The 27,652-nt window shown below is 44.0% G+C and overlaps 3 protein-coding genes across 6 annotated transcripts; 1 reads left to right on the top strand and 2 right to left on the bottom strand.

Annotated features, from left to right (window-relative positions):
• Positions 1–681: 681 nt before the first annotated feature.
• On the bottom strand, positions 682–17,129 carry col9a1a (collagen, type IX, alpha 1a). Its single transcript, XM_023956625.2, has 32 exons — positions 16,946–17,129; positions 16,306–16,380; positions 16,067–16,105; positions 15,921–15,983; positions 13,811–13,864; positions 13,691–13,726; positions 13,581–13,604; positions 12,859–12,912; positions 12,723–12,776; positions 12,618–12,650; positions 11,296–11,352; positions 11,172–11,225; positions 11,043–11,096; positions 10,876–10,929; positions 9,001–9,054; positions 8,878–8,931; positions 8,625–8,678; positions 8,448–8,501; positions 7,885–7,938; positions 7,763–7,807; positions 7,291–7,344; positions 7,146–7,199; positions 6,923–6,976; positions 5,515–5,586; positions 4,869–4,904; positions 4,742–4,786; positions 4,606–4,638; positions 3,437–3,583; positions 3,299–3,353; positions 3,033–3,221; positions 2,298–2,375; positions 682–1,233 (listed from the first exon to the last, which is right to left on the bottom strand). Exons 1-32 carry the CDS (start codon positions 17,051–17,053, stop codon positions 1,028–1,030), a joined length of 2,097 nt encoding a protein of 698 aa, XP_023812393.1. The 5' UTR covers positions 17,054–17,129; the 3' UTR covers positions 682–1,027.
• A 563-nt stretch (positions 17,130–17,692) lies between these two features.
• hyls1 (HYLS1 centriolar and ciliogenesis associated) lies at positions 17,693–23,000 on the top strand. Of its 4 annotated transcripts, none has more exons than XM_004065480.5 (12): positions 17,693–17,880; positions 18,490–18,595; positions 19,121–19,225; positions 19,297–19,367; positions 19,459–19,682; positions 20,202–20,260; positions 21,700–21,827; positions 21,913–21,958; positions 22,035–22,089; positions 22,429–22,510; positions 22,591–22,617; positions 22,813–23,000. In XM_004065480.5, the coding sequence occupies exons 2-12, from the start codon at positions 18,493–18,495 to the stop codon at positions 22,939–22,941; spliced, it is 1,029 nt and encodes a 342-aa protein (XP_004065528.1). In that variant the 5' UTR covers positions 17,693–17,880; positions 18,490–18,492; the 3' UTR covers positions 22,942–23,000. The 4 variants fall into 4 exon arrangements, with proteins under 4 accessions (XP_004065528.1, XP_011472093.1, XP_011472155.1 ...); XM_011473791.3 differs by having other exon boundaries at positions 19,456–19,682; XM_011473853.4 differs by having other exon boundaries at positions 17,714–17,880; positions 18,487–18,595.
• On the bottom strand, positions 22,703–27,600 carry mrpl4 (mitochondrial ribosomal protein L4). Its single transcript, XM_004065481.3, has 9 exons — positions 27,389–27,600; positions 24,895–24,976; positions 24,648–24,819; positions 24,528–24,579; positions 24,261–24,378; positions 24,068–24,174; positions 23,394–23,503; positions 23,247–23,320; positions 22,703–23,169 (listed from the first exon to the last, which is right to left on the bottom strand). The coding sequence occupies exons 1-9, from the start codon at positions 27,434–27,436 to the stop codon at positions 23,024–23,026; spliced, it is 909 nt and encodes a 302-aa protein (XP_004065529.1). The 5' UTR covers positions 27,437–27,600; the 3' UTR covers positions 22,703–23,023.
• Between the last annotated feature and the right edge of the window lie 52 nt (positions 27,601–27,652).

Here is a 27,652-nt window from a genome sequence, read left to right as displayed (position 1 = left end):
CCCGCCCCCAACACCACCATTACCCCCCCTTAAGCCCGTCTCTGCTGCCCAGTCCAGATCATCTATATCATCACGAAACCAAACGAGGAGTTTCCTGAGCTCAGTAACGGTTTGGAATTTGAACCAGCAGCTCTGAACTGGTCAAATAAAACGTGAAGACGGACGGACCAGAACTGTTTGACCTCTGACCTATAAGCAAGGAAGAATCCCTCAATATCATGTCATCATGTGATTGACATCCTGCTGCTCGAGTCCTGGCACGTATCTGAGGGGCGCCAGAGTCTTCAGAACCTGAACCTGAGGGTCACCTGGTGTGAGTCCAAACTCTACACAACTGAGGTGAACTTGAGGAACTTTTATTCAACAACGAAGGGGAAAGTTAAAGTCAAACTACATTTCAGTTAAGGCAGGTTCATCCGTTGGTCCGCCTTAACGCACATTTATGTTGGAAAGTTGGAGGAGATTAAAGTGTGAAACATAAATGTTGTCAAAGAAACACAGAAGTCTTCAAATATTTTGTGAAGAATGTAAAGAAAACTGTCAATTATCAAATTTAAGGTTTAAGATCTGCAGATAAAAGGACTCGAATAAACATCCTGTGTAACACTAAACTCTCAGTTTTACATCCATCAGTCAGATCTCGTCTCGTTTTTGGGGTCTTTGGATAAAACATGCCAGAGATTATCAAAATGTTTTTATTCCCTCCTTTGTACAACTTGAAGACGTCAAAACTGGATAGAATAAATAATCAGTCACACAGAGCCGGTCCAGGATGGGTCAGACGTGTCCTGTGTAATGTGGAGGTGGAAGGGTCATTTGCATATTGACACATTTACAGAAACGTCATGAGAAAACAGGAGCTGGTTGCTTTCATGATAAACATTCCGTGATTCAAATTGAAATTGTCTCCAAAAGCGTGACCGGTGTTTGGCGTCCATGTCGATCCACAGAGATCTTTAAGCCAAACATACAAACCCGGTCTGGGGGGTTCGGGGCTCTTCTACTCTCTTCTGCCACTGTGGCCCCCTCACATCTCGTTGGGGCCCTTCATGCCGGAGTCCTTGGCAGAGACCGGCGACGCCACCATGGCCAGGATGCACTGCGACGACTCACAGTAACCGTTTTGACCCGGGGGGCCAGGAGGCCCGGGCACGCCGTTGATGCCGGGGACGCCACGAGGCCCCGGCTCCCCGTCGCGGCCGTGGGCGCCGTAAGCCGGCCGGCCGGGCTCACCTGCAGGAGGAACGGCGACATCATCACGATTCAGAAAGACGTGAATCAGCCGAAACGCAACGCCATCACCCCCCCATCCTGAGACCACGCCCTGACCTCCGGGTCACCTCAGAAATCTGTTGCTCCTGTAGGTCTTCACCTCCCCACTCCACACCTGTCTGACCCCCACCTCCTTTCTCAGACCCCCACCCGCCTCCCGTCCCAAATGGGAAAATGAGTGTTAATGTTGGGTATTTTGGATGTGCAATATGCGTTATTAAAGGTGATGGATATAAATAAATAAATACAAAATATAAAAAATTAAAATAGAAAACAAAAAAGGAATAAAATAATTTAAAAAGTAAAAATCTTTCTGTCACCCTGTTAATAAAGTTTATATAAAAAATATAAAAGCAACAAAATAAATAAATGAAAATAGAATAAGAAATACGTAATAAATACATTAATTAATTAATAAAAAAATCTTTCCATTTATCTGTTACTCTGTTAATAAATTTATACAAACACTTTTAATAAAATAAATAAATAAATAAAATAATTAAAAAAACGAATAAATAAATAAATTAAGTAATTAAAAAAAAATAGAAATTTCTGTCTCTCTGTCACTTCCTGTCGTCCAATCAAATTGTTCCATTCCGATCAGACGGTTCTCTGATTCTTCCATCAAATGTTTCTGCATTGCTTCGGTTTTTCAGGTTTTTTAATGTTCGTTTTATCTTTTTCTTTTTTTTGATGATTCCAAAGACACTTTTCAGCTAAAATGTGTTATTCTTATTTATAATTTCATAAACAATAAATGATCAGCCATGAAGGTCGCCCCAACTTTAGTAGTAAGGAACCATTTTCTTCTGAGATTTTAAAGTTCATTTAAGAACTAATTCTTTTTTTCATTCTGGGCAACAGCAGTTATCAGCAGTTTAAAATAAAATAAAATATAAACATCAAACGGCCACATTTGACCCGGTGGGTCCTCCCAGGTAAAAGAAAAATAAGGATTTAGTTCCTTAAAGTCACAAGTTTTGGTCTTTTACTTTTAAAAACTGAAACCTGAGTCAGACGTTTACCTGGTAGACCTGGTACCCCTGGTTCTCCTTTGGGTCCCCTCTCTGTGGGTCCTCGGTCTCCTTTGTCCCCCTGGTCACCTGGAAAGAAAAAATATATATATATAAAATAATCAGAATGATCATATTTAATGCAATTTAATCTGCATTATTTTTTTCCCAAATGTATGCACTCATAAAGCTGTTGCCCGACAGAAAAAAATATCTGAATAGTTTGCTGAAGTTTGACATTTTTACAGATTTGGCTTCTCTGGTTTTATTCTAGTGCGAACACTTCCTGTCTTTGGCCTGCAGGGGGCAGTAATGCGCCACTGAAGGGACAGAAAAAGAAGATTTATCTGTTTTCTTCTGTTAAAAACAGATTTTGGGTTAATTTACCATAAAAACAAAGTTTTGGATCTATTTCTATTTTCTACTCAAGAACATGTTTTAGCTTTTTAAACATATTTGGGAAATCAGGGGCCGACGTGGTTCAAACAAACATTTCTGACCTAATTTATGAAAGAAATTAATTTTGTTTAGTTGCTTTTAAAGCAACAATTAACAAAAAAATATAAAGAAAATGCAATAAAAACATTAAAAATAGTTTTCAATGAATGTAATCCAGTTCAATTCCACCTATTCCAATGAGGTAATTAATCCTAATTCAACGTAAGTAATGTGTAAAATGGCGTTTGCTTCTATATCTTTACAGTCACACACTGACGGCTGCGACGGTCCTCCTTCTCCAGATCTCACCTTTGGGTCCCTTCTGACCCAGTAACCCAGGTGGGCCCTTCAGACCCGGCAGGCCTCTCGATCCGATGTGACCAGGAAAACCGTTTTCCCCGGTGGGGCCTGGGGGTCCAGGAGGACCCGGAGGACCTGGGATTCCAGCGATGCCGGATTCTGGTCTGGTGAGACTTGCAGCCAGCTGGGCCAAGTGTTCTGGGACACAGAGGGACATGCAGGTCACGCTGGAAACGGATTAGAGGATCCAAACGGACCTGAGGGGTGGGACTCACCCTGCATGACCCGCATACAGACCCGTTTGATGTGGGAGTCCGACGGGGGTTTTCCCTGCACAGAAAGGGGACCGTGAGCCTTTTATTGTTGGTCCTCCGGTTCTGAAGGACGCTCTGAACAAAGATGAACCGTCTCACCGCCGGCCCCTGCACACCAGGCAGGCCTGGGACCCCCATGTCCCCCTGCATGCCCCGCGGACCCGGTGGACCCGACTTGCCCTCTTTGCCCGGCACTCCTCGGCTGCCTTCAGCTCCTTTGTTTCCCGTCTCTCCTGGGGGGCCCGTCTGCGCTCAGCGACAACATGATGATGATGATGATGATGATGATGATGATGAGACACAAAAAGATGAAACAAAACCTCAGAGGACGTCACAATAGTATGAAAACATTCCCTTACAGAAAAAAAACAACAAAAGTGGGGAGTTACTCCCACAGGTTGTGGGTAGAAGGAGGCCCTGGGTCACAGTTGACCCGGGAGCAACTACTACGTGACCCCAAAGCATCATCACACAACAGAAACGGTTTACTTATTTATATATATGCTTTAACTGGTGTTCTGTTCCCGAATGCAGTGAATTGGGTCACGTCTGCTTTGACCAGAACCAACCCAGTCTGTTCAATTAGAACTGGTTAATTAACTCAAAGAGAAGAGAAACCACTTCCCCCTTTGACCCTTCAAAATAAAACCTGCTTACACCGACCCAGAATGCAGTGCAGCAGAAACGCACTACATAGTGGCTTCTCTATTTTGTAGTTCTGTCTGAATCTACAATTCCAAAATCCAGAGCCCTAGAAATTTCCCAGAAGTCTCTGCGAAAACCAGTGTGCCTCGATGCTCACTAGATTGGCAAATATAGACCACAATGCATTGCATCTGAATTTTTTTTGCCAAGAAATGTATTTAAGTGTATTTTTTTAATATAGTAATATCTTCAGAAGACAGTGGACTCAAATAATCGTCAATGCGCATATCAATCAGATTTTAACTTTGCGAAATCGATGAGGTCATAAAAGTAGTGATAGATAGATAGATAGATAGATAGATAGATAGATAGATAGATAGATAGATAGATAGATAGATAGATAGATAGATAGATAGATAGATAGATAGATAGATAGATAGATAGATAGATAGATAGATAGATAGATAGATAGATAGATAGATAGATAGATAGATAGATAGATAGATAGATAGATAGATAGCCCATGCAAGCCCAGAGAGTGTTAATCCTAAGCATGGCGTCCAAATTGCTTTTAAACTTCAGGGCACTACATAGTGCCACACTGTACAGTTCATTCTACGTACCGATCCTTTCTCGCCTGGTTCTCCTTGATCCCCCTGAAGAAGAACGCAACACATTTGTTTTCAGGACACTTTTTTCTGTTTCTTATCTTTCCTCAGGAATACCGCTGAGTCATGGTCCGGGCTGCGTGTCACTCACCACGTCTCCTCTGTCTCCTGGCGTTCCTTCAGCTCCTGGAGGCCCCTTTGATAAAAACACATTATGGTTTTTTAACGAGATGCGACTCCACAGCAGCTGGAGCGGACCAACAACGCCATGAACATACCTGCTCTCCCTTTGGGCCGTTAACGCCAACCGCCCCCTGAAAACACAAGAATGACGTCACAAAGGTGAAAACAGCTGAAGAATTATTTCTCCATGATCGACCGTCAATAATCCTGACTCCTCTGCTCGGATTCTTTCTCATTCAGTTTTATCATTTGAACACGTCGCTGATTATATTTTGTCCAATTAACAAATTAAAAATAGGGAAACGTAAAAAAGCATTAAATAAGGTCATCCCTTCACACGTTATCCACTTAATCTAACCTCACCTTAAATTGAAAAAAAACACCAAAAATATAACTCCTATATAATAGGCGCTATATATAAAATAAAAAGACTTTTATTTTGGTAGGTTTCAGGAAAGGATGTTTGACTAAATGAAAACATTTCCTTCCGTTTGAGGTGAAGTTTGGAGCACCACAGGGTTCAGTACTTGGACCCGCCTTTGTTTAACTCATCTTTGTGTTTCCAACCTCACAAATATCCTCCTGAAACATTTCCTGACAGTGTTCCCTTCTCTGTCAGCCTGACTGCAGAAACACTGAAGTGTGGGACGCTTCCCAGCGAGCCGGGGGTACAGCGTCTGTCAGGACGACTCGTCTGTTCAGTTCCCGCTTTGCTTTAAGGCGAGGGTTAGCGTGGATTACCCTGTCCCCCTTCTCGCCTCGATAACCAGCAGGTCCAGGAAGTCCTGGAAGACCCGGATCCCCCTTTGTTCCCTGTTTTGAAAACGCAGACGTCAGAAAACAGAACACACTTCAGAACCAGAACCCAAAACATCTTTTTCCTCACAAATCTGACCTTTTTCATAAAAAAATGAACTTTTACTGCCTACGAACAGAGATTATAGACCCCCCCCCCCATAGCCACACTACCATCCAGACCCCCCCCTCAAACGTTCCATTCCTGGGGAACAGAGGTTTCTTTCAGACCCCCCCCCCCCACCTCTTTTCCTGCCCCGAGTCTCCCCAGAGTTCTGGCAAAAACAGAGACACAGTAACTGGAGGCCATTCATGCAGTGGATAAAACCGCCGCTCATCAGCCGTTCCTGCCTCAGACGTTGGTCAGACGTCACAAAGTTGTTGTCTCAATTTAGATTTTTCAAGTTCTTGTTGAAATTTTATTTTAAAAAGTGGGAAAAAAAGTCATTTCCCAATATTTAATAACCCAAATTATTCAATTTTATATCATCAGACACCAGAAATCAGAATCCCCGTTTAATCTTCTGATTGATCTTTAAGTACGAGACACATTCGTCCTCTTTTGATCGACTTTCCTTTGGTGCAGTTAAAAAAAAAAGTGCTTGTTTAAATTCATTGTGCCTCAGTTCTTTTCAAAATAAAACTAGTTTTGAAAGGAAATCTTAAAAAAGAAAGCATTCACATTCCTACTGAATTAAGTTGGTCATTCTAATAGTTTTGGTTCTGGGTTTAGGCGGGGACTCAGAACCAGTTTGGAGTGAGTTTAGGTGGAGTTTGGAGCTCCACAGGGTTTTGTATTTGGACCACAGTTTCTTTTAGGAGTTAACCAATTCTCCCATCGAGAACTTTTACGATGTGTTTTGGTAATTATCTCAACTACTACTACTTTGAAAGTAGGCCCACAGGTTCACTAAATATGTCAAATATTTAGTCAATTTTGTTTGGAGTTTCGGTGCAAAATGAAGTTGATCCGATTTTTTTATTGAATTTTTTGTATTTTCTCTTCAATTTTTTGGCTCTAATTAATTGCCAATTGTCACATTCCAGCCGCTTTGAACAGCAAAAACAGAATCTTAAGAAAGTTTAACCTTTGTTTCTAGAAAATTAATCTTATTAAGAAAGTTTTTAACAGCAAAGTAATCTTAGTTTAAGAAAACATGACTTAGTGACCAGAATTTTGTTTTTCATAAAAATAGGAACTCCTGATATGACCATTTTTTCCCCCCACTGACATGTTTTTTTCTTTTTTTTTTAAGAAAACGTTTTAGGCTTATTTGTTGTTTTGGAGGGTTTCCATTTTTACATTGTGCTGGGAGTTTCCTGGTGGGGTTTCCCTCAGATTAGCAGCTCTTACCCGGGCTCCAGGTGGTCCCGGAGGTCCGTCAGCTCCCCTCTCTCCACGCTCGCCCTAAAACCGGGAACAGAAAGTCTGCTAAGTTTGATAGAAACTGCAGAAACTGAAGCGAATAGGATGACATCGTCACTGTAACTGTTTCACTTTTTTTTATAGATAAAGTTTTTTGGGATCTAGAAGTGAGGTGGAATATCAGGAAGTTTGGGTTTTCTTTGTGACTCACGGGTCCTCCTCTGGGTCCAGCCGGTCCCACCTCTCCCTGATCTCCTCGTTCCCCCTGGAGGCAAATGGAACATTCCAAGTTGTCAGCATGTTCCATTGGGATTCTTGGGGTTCTTTTCCTTTCCTCTGAAGGAACCGTCACTCACCTGTTTCCCTGGAGGTCCCATCAAACCCACGACTCCCGGATCTCCTGAGTTACCCTGAAGGCAAAAGCATCACCTTCTGATCCAAACACGCAGGAAAAATTTGCCGGTTTTTGTCTGACAGCGTGTGGAGATCACGGCCAAGAACGATTCAAAGGCTGCTGGACTGACGCCCGTCTGCAATCCTTACCTTCAGGAAACTGGGAAGACGCTCGTTTTTAAAGCAGAAAATCTGGATGCGTCTAAAAATCTTTGCTTAAATCAGAAACTGCAGCGAGAAAAGCAGCGGATCCCAAAACACGCCTGTCACTCATGCTTTGATCCCTTTAGCCACTTCTGTTTGAGAGATTTCGGTTGAAAAGGCTCTTTCAATGTCTTTTTCTTTGGGGGGGGTTGTAGTTTTGTTTCATTTATCTGGTATTTCTTTTCATTTTTGTTCGTTTTGACTCATGAGTGATGCAGGATGCAGTCGTACCTTCACGCCCCCGTGTCCTTTCTGGCCGTACCCACCGGGCACCCCCTGCAGAAAAAAAATCATGTCACGCCTCAAACTGAACGAAGAGCTGATGGCTGGAGCAGAGGTCAGAGGTCACTCACATGAAGACCCTGAGGGCCGGGGTCACCTGGAGCTCCACTTTTCCCCACAATACCCTGAAAAGAACAGAAAGAAGAATTTAGGTCATTAAAAAAAGTTTTTTTTTAAAAAAATATAATAATAAATAAAAAGTTTCGTTTTTAAATGTTATATTAAAACTTGAATCCCTCTGTGACTCAGATCAGGTGCGCTGTGTGGGACGGGACATTTTTATCTGTTAGTATTAGTGAACGGGACTCAAAATGAACAATTCCAGAAATGTACAATCGTTAAATCTGACAACAAAAGTGCAGCAAAGATCTGCTAAAAACTCAAAACTCTGCTGGCGAAAACCCGAACAAATCCTCCTGAACTCTGGTTCATTTCCAACCAGTCCAGGTTCTTCTCAACATCTTCAGAAACTCGGTTTCTTCGGTTCCCGTCATGTTGGGCCTCCAGACCGAGCCGCGCTCACCTGGACCCACAGGTGCAGACGGCTTCACATTTAGTGGGAGGAGCTTCTGCAGCCTGCAGCTCTGAGGATCCGTGCACCGTAACAACCCGTCACAGCTGAACAGAACCTTACCTTGGATCCAGGAAGACCCGGTATTCCCTCACGACCATCAGGACCCGGGAGACCCTGTGAGGAAAAAAAAGGAGAACTTTATCCAGACTAAGACTTGATGGCATTTTATGGCAAACAGCTGATGTATTTCTGTGAGTAACTTGATGCAAAATGTTGGTGAAAGGATGGGAGTCTCACCGGTTCTCCTTTTGGACCTGGAACTCCTCTGATTCCTGCAGGTCCTGGATCCCCCTTTGAAGATAAAATGGACAAAAACAAAAAAAGGCTGCAGGATAAGGAAGTTTAGAAGCAGCTCTATAATTCTTTTTAAAAAACATTGAATAAATGACACCAGTTCTCCATCTTTATTCAAAATCAACCTTTCTAGCTTCAGGTTCTGATCCGCTAGAAGCAGCTCTGACCTGACGTGTGATTTAATAAAACCTCTTACGGTCCCTCCTGACGGTCCGGCCTCGCCCACGGCGCCTCTTTGACCCGGATCCCCCTGAAACACGTCAGCATCCATCAGCCCTCTGGGTCAAGGAGCTCTGAGGGTACAAAGATCTGCGCTCACCGGTTCTCCCTGGACGCCTCGAGGGCCCGCATCGCCAGGTTTTCCCCGAGGTCCCTGTTTAAGGCGACAGCAAAGGGGGTAGAAAGCTGCATAAGCTGACAAACATCTCCTTTTTTGGGGAAAAAAATGTGTCGTTTAAAGAAATATTAACATAAGATGTTCAGAAATATGTTAAGAATAAAGTTTACATTTCATGAACTTTACTTTGAAAGTCCAGAAACCATTTTGCTGGTTTGTGAAACAGAAGTTAAAGGGTTAAACTTAGTTCATTTTCTTTCTTTTTCCTTCAAAATGACTTGACTTTGTACATCAATTTAGACACAACCAAATGCGTTAAATGCATTTATTTATTTACTAAAGACTTCATCACATTCATTGATTTTTAAGGGTCTTCTGGTTATTCTTGGGGCGTTTCTTCTTGTCATTGTTGGTTTTATTTTGAAAAGTCAGCTGAACCTCAGTTGGAACTGCCATCATTTTTGCTGAAACCCTCACTACTTCCTGCTCTTAAAATATGACTTATAGACATTATGTAGTTATAGATTCTTATATTGATCGTTTGGAATCTGTTGGACCGCTAAAATGAAGTGGTACACACTACAGGGCAGTTCCCTCCAGGGCAGTTCCCGGTTCCTGCCTCAACTGCCCTCTGATCACTTCAAGGTCTAACCTCTTTCTTTTGTCGAGATCTAGAAACTGGAACTACTTTGGTTTTTTTATCCCTCCATTGTGGTTCTTTGGCTCTGAAGAAAAATCTTGACAATTTCAATAAATAAAGGTTGTAGTTTTGTTTGACCCTTGGTCTATCCTAGGCACTTTAACATTGGGAGTTGGGTCATCTAGACCCACTAGACAGTGCTCTGAACCTTTTTTCTTCAATGATTTGTGATCTTCACTGGTGTCCATGGATTACATGAAATCTTTCCACCTTTATCCACCTTTGTCATGGTAGGGAGAACACATCAATGGAAGGGGGGGGGGGTCATCTTGACCCCACAGGATAGCACAAGGGTTAAATAGTTTGAGTTAAAGTCCCGCTCCAATCATCTTTTGATCTGTTCCCGGTGGTCTTGTCATTATGGTACTGCCATTTCTGGCCAAAATCCAAAAACCTGTGTGATTTTCTAGGACATAGTTTCTGCAGAGCGGCAGGAGTTGATCAGAAATTCACCTCTGAGTGAATTAGGTGCAAAGCAACCCCCTCCCAGTTGCTGAGAGCTCTCTGTTTCCCCCGCCTCCCCAACAGCCCCTCTCACCCCCAACCTAACATTAGCGGTGTCACAAATATCAGATCCATCCAGCCGTTCAGTTCTGATCCAGATTCCAGCTCAGACGAGGAAAACAAAGAAGGATCGGTTTGTCTGACAGTGGATGCATCAGAAAGGGGCGGAGCATGAAAGCTTGTGGCCCCGCCCAGCATATTTCTACACAAAAGCAATCTTTTTAAAACAGCATGTATTCAAAAGCAAAGGTAGAAAAAGGATGACGGCGCAGCAAAGTCATAATGATAGAGAAGAACCCCGTCTGATTGGCCTTTTGAAATGTTTCATTCTGCTGCAGCAGGAGGAGGAGCCTATTCGACACAGGATGTCTTTTATTTTGAAAGGAACTTGGATTTTCTGCTGTCAAAAGCAAACAGAGTTACATTTGTTCTATAGAAATGTATAGAGCTGCTATAATTAAATTGTTGTAAATATTTAAAATAAATGACCACTAAAACATAAAGTGTAATTTTCTAAACAATGAGGCGGAACTTTGCGGTTCTCGCCGGGTTCTGGTCGGTCAGAAACTGGACCAAACAGCTCTTTCGGTATTAAAGGCTGCAGAACCTCTGTCAGGATCTGAAGTGGAAACGGTTTGGGCTAAAACTCTTACCCTGTCACCTTTGGAGCCCATTATTCCTGGAAGGCCTCTGGGTCCCCCTGGACCCTAAAATTACTCAGCAGAAAGAGGAGAGTCAACACGTTTGTCTGGATGAAAGTATCTGCTGAGAAACCTGAAAGACAATCTGGTCGTTTAGAAACTCTGGTAAAGTTTGTTACTGGTAATCCTTGAGTGCCAGTCTCTCCGGGTGGTCCTTGTTCACCTTCCACGCCCTGTTGGAGATAAAAAGGTCAGTAATGAGGAGAAGCTGATGATCAGTTGACCTGGTAAATGGGGTCAGGGGTCACCTTGTGCCCTTGACGTCCGGGCTCTCCGGATTCCCCCTTTGCTCCTTTGTGGCCCTGCCAACGAGAAGATCCCACGTTTGCAGCTAAAAGAGCAAAAGGGCTTGGAGTTTTCAGGAGGACCCACCTTCATGCCGGGGAGTCCAGAGTATCCCGACAGGCCTGAGGTGCAGGCACTGGGGCACTGAAAGACACAGCAGCCCCCGTCAAGTCATGCAAGAGTTCTTCCAGGACTTTCTTGGGGGGTTCACTCAGAGAAAAGTGGGAATAATCAGGAGGGAAAACGAATCTCCTAAACTTGTGAGGATTTGACCTTTGACCTCTCCTGCCCGGATGCGTTCAGGTGTGGGGATCAACTCCCCGTCTTCAGCTTTTTCTCGGGCAGAACCTCTGAGCTCACAGCTCAGCTCCCTGCAGCAGTTTGGGTTCAGGGCGCCCCTCCCACCCAGAACCAGAACATCTCCAGCTCCGGGTGGGAAGGCGGATTTTCCAGAACCAGAACAGCTTTTCCGACATCCTTCGGCAGAATCCGTGCGGCTCCCGTCAGGATTCTCCGATCCTCCTCCATCACAGCGACCTCAGAGTCCGTCAGACATTTCTACTTTGGACTTTTTTAGGACGGACTAAACACGGATGATCCATCCTCCTCTGGAAAAACCTGGAGAACCCGTGGGGTCCATGTTGGCCGCCTTTTTTTTAACCTACTTTTTTGACATTTTTTTATGTTTGGCCCCCATAATAGCTGATACTTATATTAAACAAAAAAAGAGGTTCAGCATAAACCTTTAAATTCCAGACTAGAACGGTTCTTGGGTTCTCCGGGTTCGTCTGGTTCAACATGACGTCTGCAAAACCTCCTCTGTAGGTTCGGTTTTCTGAAAGGGGAACCTGAAGCTCCCTGCAGACATTTGTTTGAATCGTTTTGAAGATAATTACGATGCTGCACTTCAGCAAAGCGTCTCCGCTTTCAGAGCCACAGAAAAGAGATTTCAGACGGAAACTGGTTCTGATCAGAAGACACAGAAAGTTTCTGCTGAAATGGTGGATTCTGGCAGAGAAAGGCAGTGATGCAGTTCAGAAGAAAGGTCTGAATTTCAGCTTTGATTTATGAATTGATGGATTTATTTATATATGTGTGTGTCAGCGTCTTTGTTTTTACTTATGGCTTTTACGTTGATAAATGTTTTTTATAATTATGTAAAGCACTTGGTTTCACATGTGTATGAAAAGTGATTTGCTTTGATTTAATCCGATTCTGAATCACTTTTATGCAAAATCTGCTTTTCTTTTTCTAAATGAACTCCTGAGGAACAGAAAGTGTCTGTAAAGTCACTTCATCAGCATTCAGTCTTCAGATTTGTTTGGAGGAAGTTTGTGACGTTTCCTCCTTCCTGTCTAACAGCCGTCTGATCGACATTTGTTTACTTAAATAAATGGAATCGCACTCACCGGGGATTCTCCGTTATAGACCGCAGGAGGTCCCTGAAAACAAAGGGGAGGAGCTTAAAGCATGAAGGACAGAGGAAAGTCCAAAGTGAGAAAATGGCGTTTTACCCGAGGACCAACCAGACCAGAAGGACCGACTTGACCCCTCCTGCCCCTCGCTCCCTGTGACAGAGCAGACATGTTATCCATCAAGGCCTCCTGATGCAGACCTCCATCAGGAGGAGGTGCTGGTTGATGCACTCACTGGGGGGCCGGCCCGTCCCATTTCTCCTGGGAGCCCATCGGTACCCGGAATGCCCTGGAAACGGGAGACATGCAGTAGAAACAGAACCGTCTTCTACACTGTTTCACATCTCATCCTCGCCGTTCTGACCCGCCTCAGCTCCTCCTGTAGGAGGCGCTGCAGGACATTTGTGGGATCTCAGGCTTAATGGGATAGATTTCCAGCTGGACTCTTCTTCGTGGGTTTGGATTTTTTGGAGTTTTAAGCATAAAGTTCTCGCCTCTCTGACGGTCGATGGAGGATGGCGAGCTCCGCAGACGTGTGGGCGTGGCCCCCTGCTGAGTCAAAGGTGAAGCTCCCTCCCAGACGATGATCTCAGTCAGGACAGAGAAGATCTCGTTGGAGAGGAGGCGGCTGAGGAGGTCCCTCCTCAGCCGCCTCCTCCACCTCCTGCTCCTGCTGAGATGTGAGAGCGAACGGGAAGCAGATCCAGGAAACGCTGGAGGATCTGAGCTCCTCGCTGCTCTGTGAACTCCCCAGAGAGGAGCTGAAGGAGGTGGGGAAGCAGGTTCAGGACATGGACTTGGGTGGGGGCACAAGGTTTTTTCGCTGAGAGGTCATCTAATGTCGTAGTTTCTTCTTCAGAGACAGGAAGAAGCTTCAAGGCCAGCTATTCCAGGTTGTCCTGACCCCCCCATGAAGAAAAACTCCAAGATACCTTCAGTTGAAAAAATAATACTCACATCGAGCCCATCGGGTCCGACCCCCTGTGAAAGACAAATCCGTCTTTTTCAGTCACTTCATGCTTCTCCTCTGTTACGGAGGATTTAAAACTCATCACATTTTTACTCACAGGCTCTCCAGGAGGTCCTTGAGCTCCAGGTTCCCCCTGAAACCCCGTCGAGAAGAGAAGCATGAACTAAAGCTCCAGTCATAACGCTGATGTGGACGGAGTTTCTGCTACATTACTCACTTTTGACCCTTTCTTTCCAGCCGGACCTGGATCTCCAGGAGGTCCCACGGGTCCCTGTAATACAAAACCAAATGAAAAGTAAAAAAAAAAAAAGACGGAATGATCACTAACTTTGGTCTGTTTTGCGTTTGAAAACAAGAAAAAAGTCTCAAAGGATTCCATGAAGTTTTTGTTGGAGCTTTAAAAAGCTGCTCATGACTGAGGAAAAAGTTCATGAAGGATTTTCCAGCATTCATAAATCCCGTCGGATAAATATTATTAATGTTCTTCCAGGAAATACTAAAGTGATTTGAAGTGAAATGCTGAAAACCTCTCTCTCTCTGTCTGAACAAACAAGTCTAGCCTCAAATCCACTGTAAAGCACGGCGGAGGAGCAATGATGGTTAGAAAATGTGTTGCTCGGCTGAAGACCAACGAGTTCGACTGAAAGCGGGTCCGGCGGCAGCCCCGGTGGTCCAAGTGCGGACGCTAATCCACAGCTAATCACGCTAATCAGGCCGTCGCAGTGAGTCAAAGTCCACACGTGAAGCCGACTGAAGAGCCGTGGCGGGCCGTGAACGCCAAAGCCAACGCTCGCCAATCACGACAGGAGGAAGGAAATCTGTTGCTTTCCTCAAAGGAGCAGAGAAAAGGCTGCAGAGTGAAAACCAGCAGAGGGAGGCGGTTCGGCACCGACTAACCTGAAAAGGTCAGCGGGTTTAAAGCGTTGAGTTGTCTAATTATTTCAGAAAAACGATGAGGAGGAGACGGACGCCAGGAACAAAGACATAATCAAAACTTTGAAGGTTAAATTTAAGTTTATGGTGAAGTTTCGCTTTTTGTTCTGGAACAACTTTGCTGTGAGAAAGTTTTCCTTAAACTTCAACACAGAATCACAGCTTTTGGGGTTTTGCAGCATCGTTTAGTTCTTTTTTGCTCTTGTTTAGTCAAACTGGTGTTTCAGAGTCTCTGGATCAATAATCAGTGAAATCAACGTGTTGAAGTTCCACTGCGATCATCTTTTGATCAGTTTTTAGGCCAAATCAAAAACCCGCTGTCGTCTTCTAGGACATAGTTTCTGCAGAGCGGCAGGAGTTCATTAGAATTTCACCTCTGAGTTGTGGGCGGGACTTTTGGGGCAGAGCAACCCCGCCCCCCCTTCCCATCATCCATCTGTTTACACTCTCTCCTGCTGGCTTACAGCCCCTCACACCCCCAACCTAACATCAGATCTATCCATCTGTCCAGTTCTGATCCAGATCCCAGCTCAGACCGAAAAAACAAAGACGCTCATGGATCTGTTTGTCTGCATCAGAAGGGGGCGGAGCAAGGAGGCTGTGGCCCCGCCCATTTAGGGTCCTACATCACATTTCATCTGCTCCTGATTCCAACCATTTGAATAAAAAAACCTCAGAAATGCAATTTTAAGCCTAATTTTTTTTAGAGATGTCTTCCATCATCAGAAAAATGCCACAAGAACATGTTAAAAACACCAAAAACACCATTTTTGTTTCATCAGAGTAACTTTAAAAAGAGTCTTTCTTAAGAAGAATCACTTGTTCCTGCAGAATTCTTCATGCAGGTCCTCTTAAAGAAATTTAACTGGGAGTAGCCTTTACATTGATCTTTGCATATAAATTCTACTTTTCTAACTGAAGTTTGTTTTATGACTAAAAGGACCAAAAAAGAAATAAAGTTGTCGTTTCTTTAAGAATATGCAGCAAAAATAAAAAGTCCCTTGTTCTGCTCATCCTTTGTCTGTTTCCATGTGTTGAACCTCATCTGTTGTTTCATAAATTTGCTGCAGATCTTTAGCAGAGCCAACAGTTTCTCCGCGGCAGACAGAAAACGCAGTGTGAGCGCCGCCGCCTCTCCCAGCATCCACCTCTTTCCTGTCGGCCATCGCCGCACAAAAAGAGCTCTGTTCCTGTCAGGAGGACATTCTAGACGCTCCTCCAAATAGCCCGATTGATTTATTCAAGGGATCTTTTTCTCCCTCTGCAGTTTTTCCAACGGGAGGCCAAGACAAACCGTCCGCACAACAGCTGATCTGTATCTGCAGCTCTGATCCTTCACAGCTCAACACCCCGAGGAAGAAGAGGGAACATCATCATCCTTCAGTTTGACCTACATCTGCACCCGGAAGACCCGGCTTTCCAGGAGATCCGTCTTTCCCGTCGTCTCCGTCCAGACCCTGAAAACAGAAGGCTCTGTTGAGTTCATGGGTTTGAACTTCAGCTTCAGTTGAAGGTTCTCTTCTTGACACAATGGACTCACTGGTGGACCGGTCACCGTGGAGTCCACTCCTCTCTCCCCCTGAAGGAACCACAGAGATTTCAGTGAGAAAAGACAACATGAGCTCTGAAAACACAACGAGCTCTGAAAACACAACGAGCTCTGTCACGACCTTCACGGTGCAGAAAAAACACCGTCTCGTTCAAGTACGCACGAAAAAAGCGTAAAACACAAACGTTCCTCCAGAAAACTGATCCTGACAGACACAGAGTCAGACTCACGTCGATTCCATCCACTCCCGGCACGCCAGCCACACCCGGTGGTCCTGGGGGGCCTCTGGGTCCGACTGGGCCTCTCTTTAAAACAAACACAAAAAACGGCTTTCCCCAGTTTTCATCAGAAATCCGTCTGTGGGCAGCGCCGCCGCCGCCGCTGCAGCTCACACAGAGGCTCTTTGTGGGTCCAGAAACCAAATCTGGACCCCCATTATGAACCTCTTATGCGTCCTGAGTAAAAACATGTGTTCAGATTACCTCTGCCAGGTGTGCACACTGAGATGAAGTGACTGAACACCAAAAATAAGGGTTTTAAAAGCTGAAACCTTTGATCTCATGGAAGTGAATAACCTTAACAAAGTCATTTTTCCTTTACTTGTTTGATTAAATGTCAAAATGTGATTTAATTGGCTTTTTCTAGGTGAATATCAAAGGCAGATTGTGATATTAGGTCAGACTGGTGAGCGTATTCTGCAGGTGTTGTGTCGACTTTACTCTAGAAAAGCAGGAAAAATGAGGCCAGACTGGAAAGAAAACTTGAAAATATTGTCAAGCAAGGTTTCAAATAAGATTATTTAATCCTTATTCAGAGCCATAAGCAGGCTCTTAGCTCTTTCAGGAAAAAAACAGAAGAGATTTCTCTCACCTGAGCCGAACAAATCAGCACCGCCTGCAACAGAAGAACCAGCAGAGAGACTCTGCAGATCCTGGAGGGAGCCATGGTCTTCCTGCGCTCCACGGAAGACACAAACATCCCAACTTTCCTAGTTCAGATGGGGGCCCTCGGACTCTCCACCTGCCAGTGTCTCCCCAACTGAAAGCCCTACTGCCTGCAGGAGGAGGAGGAGGAGGAGAATGTGGCAGAACCCGATTACGAGGAGGAGGGGTTCTCTGTTCACAGGGGTGGGGGCATGACCTGCTTTCAGTCGTGAAGGTACATCGGAGGTACTGGTCCAGATAGTTGTCACCATGACAACCAATAAGGATCTTGACGAGCACAAAAAAGTAAAACTACACGGTGAGATTTATGCAAAATTAACAGTTTTAATGTTTCAATCCAGAGAAGCAGGTTATGTTGTTTTTATTCTGCAAACAATGATCACAGAGGATCACAGAAAAAAAACTATGCTTATAAAGAATTATAAAAACAATTTATCTTACTGCACTTTCCTTGATTACGTAACTAAATAAATGATGTAACTCCTGTATAATTGTTTCAATCTGCTCTCCTGTTCGTCTGTATTTTTTCATTCTTAATAAAACTAAAGGCTAATATACGACGGAGTATAGAATAGCTGCCTAAATAATTAGCAAAAGGCAAAGGAATATTAATTTGAATGTACATGTAATGTCTGGCCGCTCCACTAGGAGGTGGCAGTGAGCCACGCCCTCCGTCGCAGAGAAGCGAAGAAGAAGAAGGCCGGATGTTTACCTCTGCTGGCGTCACTTTTAAAGCTCGTTAACGGTTGTCTTGGTGCTGTTCGGCGGAACCTGCAAACATTAAAACAAAAAAACAGTCCCGCGTGGTCCCGTTTCGCCGTTATGGACTCCCGGTGATTAAAGCACGCCGTCGTCGTGCCGGTAAGAGATCCGCCGGTCATTTTACGTCCGTTTGTGACTGAAGATTAGCCGTTAGCAGGAAACAAAGCAAGCTAATCATCATTTTGCTTGTTTTTTTTGTCTCAATACAGTTTATCATGTAAAAGATTCAGAAACATTACATCATTTATAGATGTGTTTGGTGCATAAAATAAATATACGCATGCAAAATATACAATATTTAATCATTATTATTAAGATCATATTACTATAGTTTAAAAAGTCCTGCATGAATATGTGGAAATGTGAGAAACGTATTTATTCTTAACCATATTATGTCAATGTTTCCAAAGATTGTTTGATTATTTTTATCCAGTATTTCGTTCACAGATGTTCTCCACTCATGTTCAGATTCAAACATTATTTAACATTAACATTATTATTATTATATAGTTATATTATTATTCATATTATCTTTTTTGGGTAGTTTGTATTTCTGTTTTATTCACAGACTTGATCACACTTGGCTTCAGTTAACCTTCTCAATTTTTCATATTTAGAATATTTTTTATTTTATTTTAATATTTGAAAACATTGGTTTGATGTGATTTATTATTTCTACCTCCTAATTTTGTGCCCCCCCCTTAGCAGAACATGATGGACTGCATGGATTTCTCAGAGGAGGAAATCCGGGAGCAGCTGGCGCTCCTCGGCTACAGGAACATTCCCAAACACAGACTGCAGGAATTTAAGAGAGGTCAGACATTCCTGCTGATTTTTGTCCTTTTTCTAAAAATGTTTGCGTTTCTTTAACATGTATGGACTGCAGTCTCCCTCACAAATCAGCTGTTTGTTGTGGGCGTGGCCACAGTTTCCAAAATTGACGACATTGTGTCTCTTTTTGTGTCCCACATTTGGATTTCCAGCTTTATTGCATGTTTGTATAAAAACACATTTATGTCTAAAGATTAAAGTCCAGAACATGAAAACAAAACACCTAAAATATTCAGAAACATAATAGATAAATGAATAGGGGGGGCTGCTGCTGCTGGGGGGGTCAAAGGACTTTCTTTTCCTCCTAACTGATAGTCGGGTTGTTTTACACATTAATCTGACCTCGTTTTTATATTAAGGTGATCAAATGTTTTGGGTTAGAATTGATCTGAAGTGTCTGCTGCTGTTTGTTCCGCAGCCGTCTCATCATTTCAAAAACGGTTCAGTGCTTCATTTCTGTCCTAAAACGGAGAACCTGTTAGCAGAAGCTGCATTTCCTTTGTTTCAGACCTTGAGGAAGTCATTCAGCGTGGCTCGTGGAAAAGCCCGGACTCCTCCGCTCAGACAAACCACCAAACTCAGTCGAGTCCTCCGGCTTTCACCAAAGAAAAAGGTCTGAAGTTTGTTTACAAGAATCCGTGAAATTATGTCAAACCTTCAGCTGAGTTTTTGTTCTTCTCCCAGTAAGTAAGGAATTTTTTAGAAACTCCGGAGGATTTTTCTTACATGAAGGAAGTTCCGACCACGACAGACAGGTGAAGATACACTTTTTTATTTATTTAATTTTTTGTAAAATCCCAAACATGAAGTTTGGATAAAAACTGAACGATGTTTTCTGTGAAGCAGCTGCTCGGCACACATCAGCCCAGAGGTTCTGGATACCAGCAGGAACCTCTGGACTCCTACGCTCAAAACTCTGTGGCTCCAAAGCTCCGCCTCCCGGCGGGGGGCCCAACCCGGCTGCAGGCGGAACCGGATGTCGAGGACGTGACGGACCCGCGTGCGTCCGACAGCGACAGCTCGTGTTGGGACTCGCGGCGGGGACGGTTCATCAAAAGGAAGGTTCTGAGGTGGGTTCTGGTCCCGCCGGGGTCCGGTTCTCTTCTTCTGCAGTTCCGTTTATCTACAGTTAAAAAGGTTTCACAGCAGGAACACAGGGATGTCAAATGAAATCAATTAAAAAAGGGAAAGCTCAGACGCTGACAGAAGCTATCGGTCCAACTCGGAGGTGTCGGTTCCACCCGGAAGCTGCAGCATCAGGAAAAGGAAAATGCTGGAAGGGTTCGACTTCTGACACAAAGTTCTTTGAATCCAGAGGTTCAACGCGATGCAGAAATGTTGGATTATGAGGATTAAACCCATTTTTCCAGGAAGGAAATACTTTTTTCAGGTTTTAGGAACTTTTTTCTGTGAAGTTTCTTAAACTGTAGGGAAGTTCTTTTTACTGCTCAACCTTTAAACTTTAAAAAGCCGATTTACTTCAGTCAGTTTAGTTTTTAACAATACAGCCCGACTCTACCGCGTAACCTTTGGTCTAAACTCCTGGCTCACAGAATTTTGTGTCTTGTGTGCTTTTTGTCATTTTCCAGAAAACATGGAGGTCAGTCTTTGGTCTGCGATGAGTCGATCTACAGCGAAGAAGACTCAGGTATTTGTGTGACTTCTTTCAGAAACGCCAGGAAAAGAATATATCTGAACTGTTACGGGTTGAAATCCTCAGATGCTTTTTAAAGTTTAGAATCAGAAAGCCTTTCATGCTCATGTGGGCTAAATCGTAACACATCTGAGCTGCTTCTCTGCACTCAATTCCTAAATTCTGCTGCTTTTAGAAAAAGGAGCATAAAAGTAAAAATGTTTTCCCAGGAAAACCCTAAATCCGTCGCTGCTTTTCCAGATTTTTGTAGTTTCTGTTTGTTGGTTTTCCGTGGAGTCGTGAAGGATTCTCCACCCAAACCTCCCTTGAACGGAGGATTTTGGAGGGAAAGCGGCAGCAGAGGCCTCAGTCACCAGCAGGGGGAGCCGTTTCCACCGTGATGTTCTTGGGCGTCGGCTAATCCTCTTAGCTCCCTCCTTAAGTCCTCGGCCTTCACTGATCTCACAGTTCCTCAGCAGAGGAGCCATGTACAGAATGTGTAAAGGCGAGAGCGACGAAGACGCCAGTTCTGCCGGCTCCTCCTTTTGGTCTGATGGAGAACAGAGGGAAGGAGACGAGGAAGAGGAGGAGATCGAGAGGATGGCCGGCTCAGACCCTCTGGACAAAAGCGGAGGATTATTTCCAAAGACTTCAGAGGAGCCAAAGAACCGAAGGAGATCCAAAGCTGAGGCTCTGGAAACTTCTGAAGATGATGATGATGGTGACGATGAAGTCAGCAGGTCTGACAGCGCCGCCGTCAGCCTGATGACCTCTGGCTACGGAACATGGAGACCGGAGGAGCAGGACGGAGGAGACCGCAGAGAGGAGCGATCCAGCCGAGAAGATGCGTCCGAAACGAGGGACGAAGATGAGGAAGATGAGGAGGGGCGGTCTCTCATCAGCTCTGAGGAGTTTGACGTCAGAGAGGAGATCTGCGTGACGGAGGAAGAGGAGGAGAAACGCCAGCGTGAAGGGATGCCATCAGAGGAGCTTCACAGAGCCGCTCCAAAACATCAGCTCCTCCAGAACGAGGAGCGCCTGGAGAACGAGGAGCGCCTGGAGGACAAGGTCTGTCTGAAAAAGGGCAGAGGATCTGAGCTGAGCAGAGAAGAAGCTGAAGATCCAGATGAGTCTTCGAGCAGCAGAGACATCACCAGACGTAACCTGGATTTCAGCGGGACGCCGTACGGACAGAAGTGGGAGGAGCAACGGCAGGAGGAGGGTAAACTTTAGTGAGCGGAGATCCTCCGGGTCTTCTCTGACCTCTGGAGGAAATATCTGCAGGAGCTCCGCCATCGTCAGATTCAGAAGCTAAAACCTCCTGAACGTTTCTAGTTTGTTTCTTTGAGGCTTTGAGTTGTTTTCTAGAAACTAAACGGTTTCCTCTGCAGGCGGCGGTTTGGTTCTCCAACCCTCACCGTCTTTAGGACTAAACGTTGGATGTTTTCCTGCAGCCAGCTGTCTGGAGGAACGCCTGGCGGATCTTCGCTTGGAGTCGGAGAGCGATTGGAGCCCCTCCCCCCGCTCGGAGGAGAGTGACAGCGTTTCAACGAGCGCCTTTGAATCTTACAGGAGAACCATGGTGAGCTTCCAGACGTTTCCTCCACGTCCCAGAATGAAGCCGCATCTCTAAGCGACGGTTCTGGTGCTGTTTTTCCCTCCAACAGACCCGAACCCGCAGCGAGGGCGACCTCCGACCCAAACCCAAGTCCTGTAAGTCGGACATGCAGTTCAGTTCCTGAGACGCGTCACGCGGTTTCTTCACGTGTGCTCAATTCCTCCGTTTCAGTCATCCGACCCGTGAGGAACCAGCAGGCCTTCAAAAAGTCCGACCCGGTGGCAAAGTAAGTTCAGAACCAACTTTACAGATTTGGGTTTTATTTTTTTACAAACGTCTCGAGGACCTGGAAATCGCACTATTAATCTCCACCACCTTATATGAACGTATGAAACCTGCACATTTATTCACATCCTAATATTTAGTGTTATTAGGGTTCTGAGACCTTTATTGTGAAAATATGACACAAAAACACATTTTAAATTCCAAATTCTTGGAATATGGGTTTACTTTTTTTACTCCCTAAAAGGTAAACATTTGTGATGTCATGGATCAGAAATGTTTCAGTTAGGAGGAAGAATCTGACGATTCAAAGCAGACGTTTAACGTTTTCATGTCTCTGCAGGTATTTTGAGTACAAACAGCTCTGGGAGATGTTCAAACTTCCTGGAGAGAAGGACAGGAAAGCTCTTCGCTGGGAGATACGGGTAAGAAATGCTGCTTCACAAAAAAATAAAGACTACTTCCTGTGGAGCTTTTCAAAGTAAAAGACTTTTCCCTTCTCCAGGAGCGGCTTGCCTATCAGCCTCCACCTGTAAGTATTCTCAAGGTGCTTTCATGGGTCATACAGATGAGTTTTGAGGTTCCTGTGCAGGAAAATCCTCAGAAGAAGAAGACGGTTTTCTGTTTGGAACCGATTTGTTTATTTCTAACATTTTCCACAGCAGTTTGTGCATGAAACAGGTTCCTCCACAAACTTCTCCCTCACCCCTCCTCTTCCTCGTTTCAGCCTAAACCTCGCAGAGTTTTTGTGCCCAACTCCTACGTCGTGCCGACGGAGAAGAAGCGCTCGGCGCTCCGCTGGGAGGTCAGGAACCAGCTGGCCAACCACCTCCAGCGGTTCAGCTCCCAGCCATGAGCCTCCAGCTGTCCCACAGTTTTTAGGATCTTTTTAATAAATTTTTACTGTTCATAAGATTCCCGTCTCCGGGTTTCGGGTCTCAGGGAAAGTCGCGGTAGGGCAGCTTGAACGGGTACAGCGGCGTGTAGCGCTGGTCGTGCCACAGCAGCTTGTCCTCCAGGAACTTGAGGGTCTCCAGCGTCAGAACGACGGCTTCATGCTTCAGCATGCTGTGCACGTTCAGCCCTGAGAGTCACAGCAACACATCATCAGCAAACATCCAGATCATCCGGTGGGTGTCAGCGGGAGCCCCGCCCACTCACCGATGGCCGGGATGAGGTTCACCTTCTTCAGGTCGCTGGCGGCCTGCAGGATGTTTTCAGGGAACTCTTCAGCTCTGAAAGCAGCAGAGAAACCCGACATCAGCCCTGTTGAGGTGCCGCATCCGCAAACGCCATGACGATACTCACACGTCAACGATGAGGACCGACTCCCCCCAGTGCCGGCGCCGGATGAGGTCCAGCAGGTACTGAGAGTCTGGAGTGGGGATGTGGAGAGAGTCCACCACGTGAAGGTAGTCCTGCAGGGACCAGAGGATGTTCGAGTCCTTTATGATTAGACCATTTCTCCCAGAATGAAGTCGGTTTGGTTTTACAGAGGACATTTGGGGCTTTTCAATGATACCAAATGTGAAGGGGCGGGGCTCTAGGAATTGTAGTTTAGGATTGTAAAAAAAATGATTATTTTTTTTCTCTGGTAGTTGGGATATAAAAAGATTTCCATCCATTTCTGGTTCATGAATTAATCCTGCAATGTCTTCTTACTGCCAGCAGGTGGAGCCCTTGAGCCCACCAAAAAGCCCCAGAAATAAAAACCTTTTGATATTTGATTCTGGGGTGTTATCTGAGATTATCTGAGGTGTGTTGAGATCATTCTGCAGGATTAAACTGCAAAGAACAAAAAGTCTCAAGAGAAAGAAAAAAAATCTGTTGGTTCAGACAGAAACTGCTGTTTTCCGCATAAATGAAATCGTTAAAAGGTTTTTTTAGTCTCTCAGGATTTTGACTTTAAATTAGAAACAGAAAACATGGGCGGGCATTTTTGGGGGGGATTTAGTGCATAAAAGGTGAAGTGTCTGTTTTACCTGAGCCATCTTAAAACTCAGAGCCACTTTGAGCCCCTGGACTCGAACCTTCATGGGTAACATGTAGTAGTAGCTGGTCGGTCCTCGAGGCCCATGGGACACCCCACCTGAGGAACACACGGGGGAGTCAAAGGGTCAGCGGCGGGGGAGGACGGCGGCGTGGTTGAAGGGTCTGTGAGGAGCGATCGGTCACCTCCTCTCCATAGCGGTGAGCGGATGCTTCCGTGGCGAGCTCGTCCGCTCCCCTTCTGTCTCCACGGCTTCTTGCCCCCACCCCTGACCTCCGACCTGACCTTTGTGTGGGCGTAGCTCTGACAAAACGAGTCAAAGATACAGGATTTCTGTCAGAACTTGCAGCAGAAAAGAACTAAAACCCACTTTTCAGACAAGATTACACAGAAAAACAGGGAAAAATTGGAATATTTACTATTTTTAATGTGGAATAAAACAATAAACTTACGATTCTTTTGTAGTTTCTCTGCCATTTTTCAACGTCGTGCAGAATATCGATTCTAAAAACAGAAATATGATCACGTCTTTCTGCTGACGCCCGGAAAGCAAACCAAAAAACCGTTTCTACCTTGGAGAAACTCCAAAGACGTCTGGGTGGAGCTCCGCCCGCCCCAGCGGCTCGCCGTCCTCCATCTGCAGACTCTCCACCCACGTCTGCATGGGGCTCAGGTGAGCAGGGACCACAGCCTCACACCTCCTCAGGAGGGGCAGGGGGCAGTCTGCCGGGGGAGGAGGGCGCTCTGCAGAGACCAAGTCGATCAGAAAGGTTCTGGTGTTTGAGCTGCAACTTTAAAGACAGAACGTTCTGGTCTCACTCAGTCTGGATGGATCCACCAGGTTTGCAGGCAGCTGCAAGTTTGGAGGAAGAGCGCCCTCTGCTGGGAAAGAGGAGGAAAACTGAGGAAAGAAAAACAAAGTTTCTGTTTGGGATTCACATTTTTGGTTTAGTAGCCAAGCAATAAAGTTTTGGGAGCATAAGTGTCTCATATTTCAAAGTAAAAGGTCAATACCGGAAAGGATTTTTAATTTTATGCGATAAAGCTAAAATCAATCCTCCACACGGCTTTTTTTTTCTTATTCTGTCACTTAATTAAAATGATAATGAAAATGGTATTTGACACATTTCATATTCAAAAAGTTCTCTAGTAAATGTGTAGCAAAGTTCAACTAGGAATGTCTAATTTAACAATTAAAATGAATTTACACAAATGCCTTTTCATTTTCACAATGTAACTGCATCAAATGACTCAAAAATAAAAATCAATCCTTCAAAATGCTTTTTCATTTTCTACTTTACTCTGAACCTTCCAGCTTCTGACATTTCCCAACCTCATGGTCCACACTCTTCTATTCTTGCTTCGTCCCTCTTTTTCCAGCGCCAAACACGCGCAGTAGTGACAGAAGAAGAAGAGCGAGCAGTGATGTCATCGCCCCGCCCCCCTCCCAGAACTGCTGACCGGAAATGATCTGTGACAGTTTTTGCAGCTGGATGTGAAAACAAAAATGCCGTCTTTGCATGATCAAAGAGGGGATGATGAGGAAGAAAATGAAAACGTATTTTAGCGGATGGACTTTTAATTTTATTTTTGAGTCATTTGATGCATTTCCACCACTGCCCCCCCGAACGAACGCAGCTTTATTGTGAAAACGAAAAGCATTTCCGGTATCGACTTTTATTTTGAAATATGAGACACGTATGCTTCCATATAAAGTTATTGCAACAAAAAAAAACAGTTTACAAAAAGGCTGCGATGGAGATTTAATAAACTATAAAGTAAGACACAGAATAAGCATTAAATATAAGACTGGATGACATCATGGTCGTCATTTTATTTCTTTACATTCTAAGTTTTTTTATTCTGAAAATACAAATGATTGTTTTTTATATGAACAAGGAATAGAAATAATATATTTAAGAAATATTTATAAAAAGTCCTGTTGAAAAAAATCACTAAGATGCAGCTCAATTAAATAGAACAGGCGGTTAGAAATGAGAAAACAAGTTTACATCACGAGAGAAAATCAGCTGTAGATTTTTAAAGAGATAAAAATAATACAAATAATGTGACACGTTCAGATTATTTTAATCTGTCTGTTTAGTCAAGACTGCACTAAAACAAAATAAAACAATAAGACAAACTTCATTTGATCCCAAAAAGTAAGTAAGATGATTACATTATTTTAATATTCATGTTGATGACCCCAGTGACTGTCTAGGAAAGGCTTTTGCAGCTTTATTAGATGATGTTGGTTTCACCCAAAGTGTGAATGAACCCACTCACTGTCATAAGCACTCCCTGGACCTTGTTCTAACCCATGGTATAGAGATCAGCCAGCTGAGTGTCCTTCCTCTTAACCCCATCATTTCTGATCACTTTCTGATTACCTTCCAGCTTACACTGGAACATCCTTCTGCCCCAGTGAATAAGAAACAGCTTAGAAGAATCTTAACTGACCGTTCTGTGTCTGAGTTTAAACACACAGTTCAGCCAGTGCTTGGTGACATTCTGAGAAAATACTCTGAGTCCAGCTCCCATAGTATCAGTCCTAGTATAAATGACCACTTTGTTAATGATGCCTTACAAGCCCTCAGGAGTACACTCGATGTTGTTGCCCCCCTGAAACCTAAGTTTGTCAGACAAAACCGAGTAGCACCGTGGTTTAACGCTGAAACTCGTTCTCTTAAACGAGAAACCCGTAAGTTGGAAAGAGAATGGCGCCGCTCCGGTTCAGAGCAGTCTCTGGATATCTGGAAACATAGCCTATTAAATTATAAAAAAGCTCTGCGTAGAGCTAGAAGCCAGTACTATTCAACCTTAATATCAGAGAATGGAAACAATCCAAGATTTCTTTTTAGCACTATAGCTAAATTAACTCGCAGTCAGAGCTCAGTAGAACCACATGTTCCTGTTTCTCTCAGCTCTGATGATTTTCTTACATTTTTCAACAGTAAAATTTCAAATATTAGACATAAGTTGCTGTGAATTTGGGCTATATAAATAAAAATTGAATTGAATTAAGATATACACATTACAATCGTGTATATATATATATATATATATATATATATATATATATATATATATATATATATATATATGTTGTCGAAGAAAATACATGAAAAACAAGCAAGACCAGCAATATTTTGGTGCATTCTTGACAAAAAGAAACAAACTTAGAAGTTCTTCAATGTTTTTTCCTGCGATAATAAGAATACTTGTCTGACTATTGTTGCCCTAAATTATCCTAAAATCAAAATGACTGATGATTTCCTGCTAAAACTGATCGGGTTCTTTTCGTTGAACTCACCCTTTTAGCGACGCCTCTGCCAAAAACTGCGACTGAAAACCGAAACATTTCTATGAATTTCTCTGTGACACAAACGTTTGACTATTTTTAAAGTAACATTTAACGCAAAGTTTATCAAAAAAATGCGTGAAAGGTCGTGAAGGATCCACCGTGGTGTGTGGCGCCTTGATGGCGCATGTTGATGACGTCATAAACGTTGCGGGTGGCGCCATCTGCTGACCGGAGGCCAGTTTATGAACCTTGATGGTTTTTTTTCATTGTTTA

The sequence above is a fragment of the Oryzias latipes genome, chromosome 1 (genome assembly GCF_053564925.1).
Source record: "Oryzias latipes strain Hd-rR chromosome 1, Olatipes_Hd-rR_3.1".
NCBI classification, from domain to species: domain Eukaryota; kingdom Metazoa; phylum Chordata; class Actinopteri; order Beloniformes; family Adrianichthyidae; genus Oryzias; species Oryzias latipes.
Note: the sequence above shows the minus strand (reverse complement) of the source record. Positions and strands in the feature narration are given on the sequence as shown.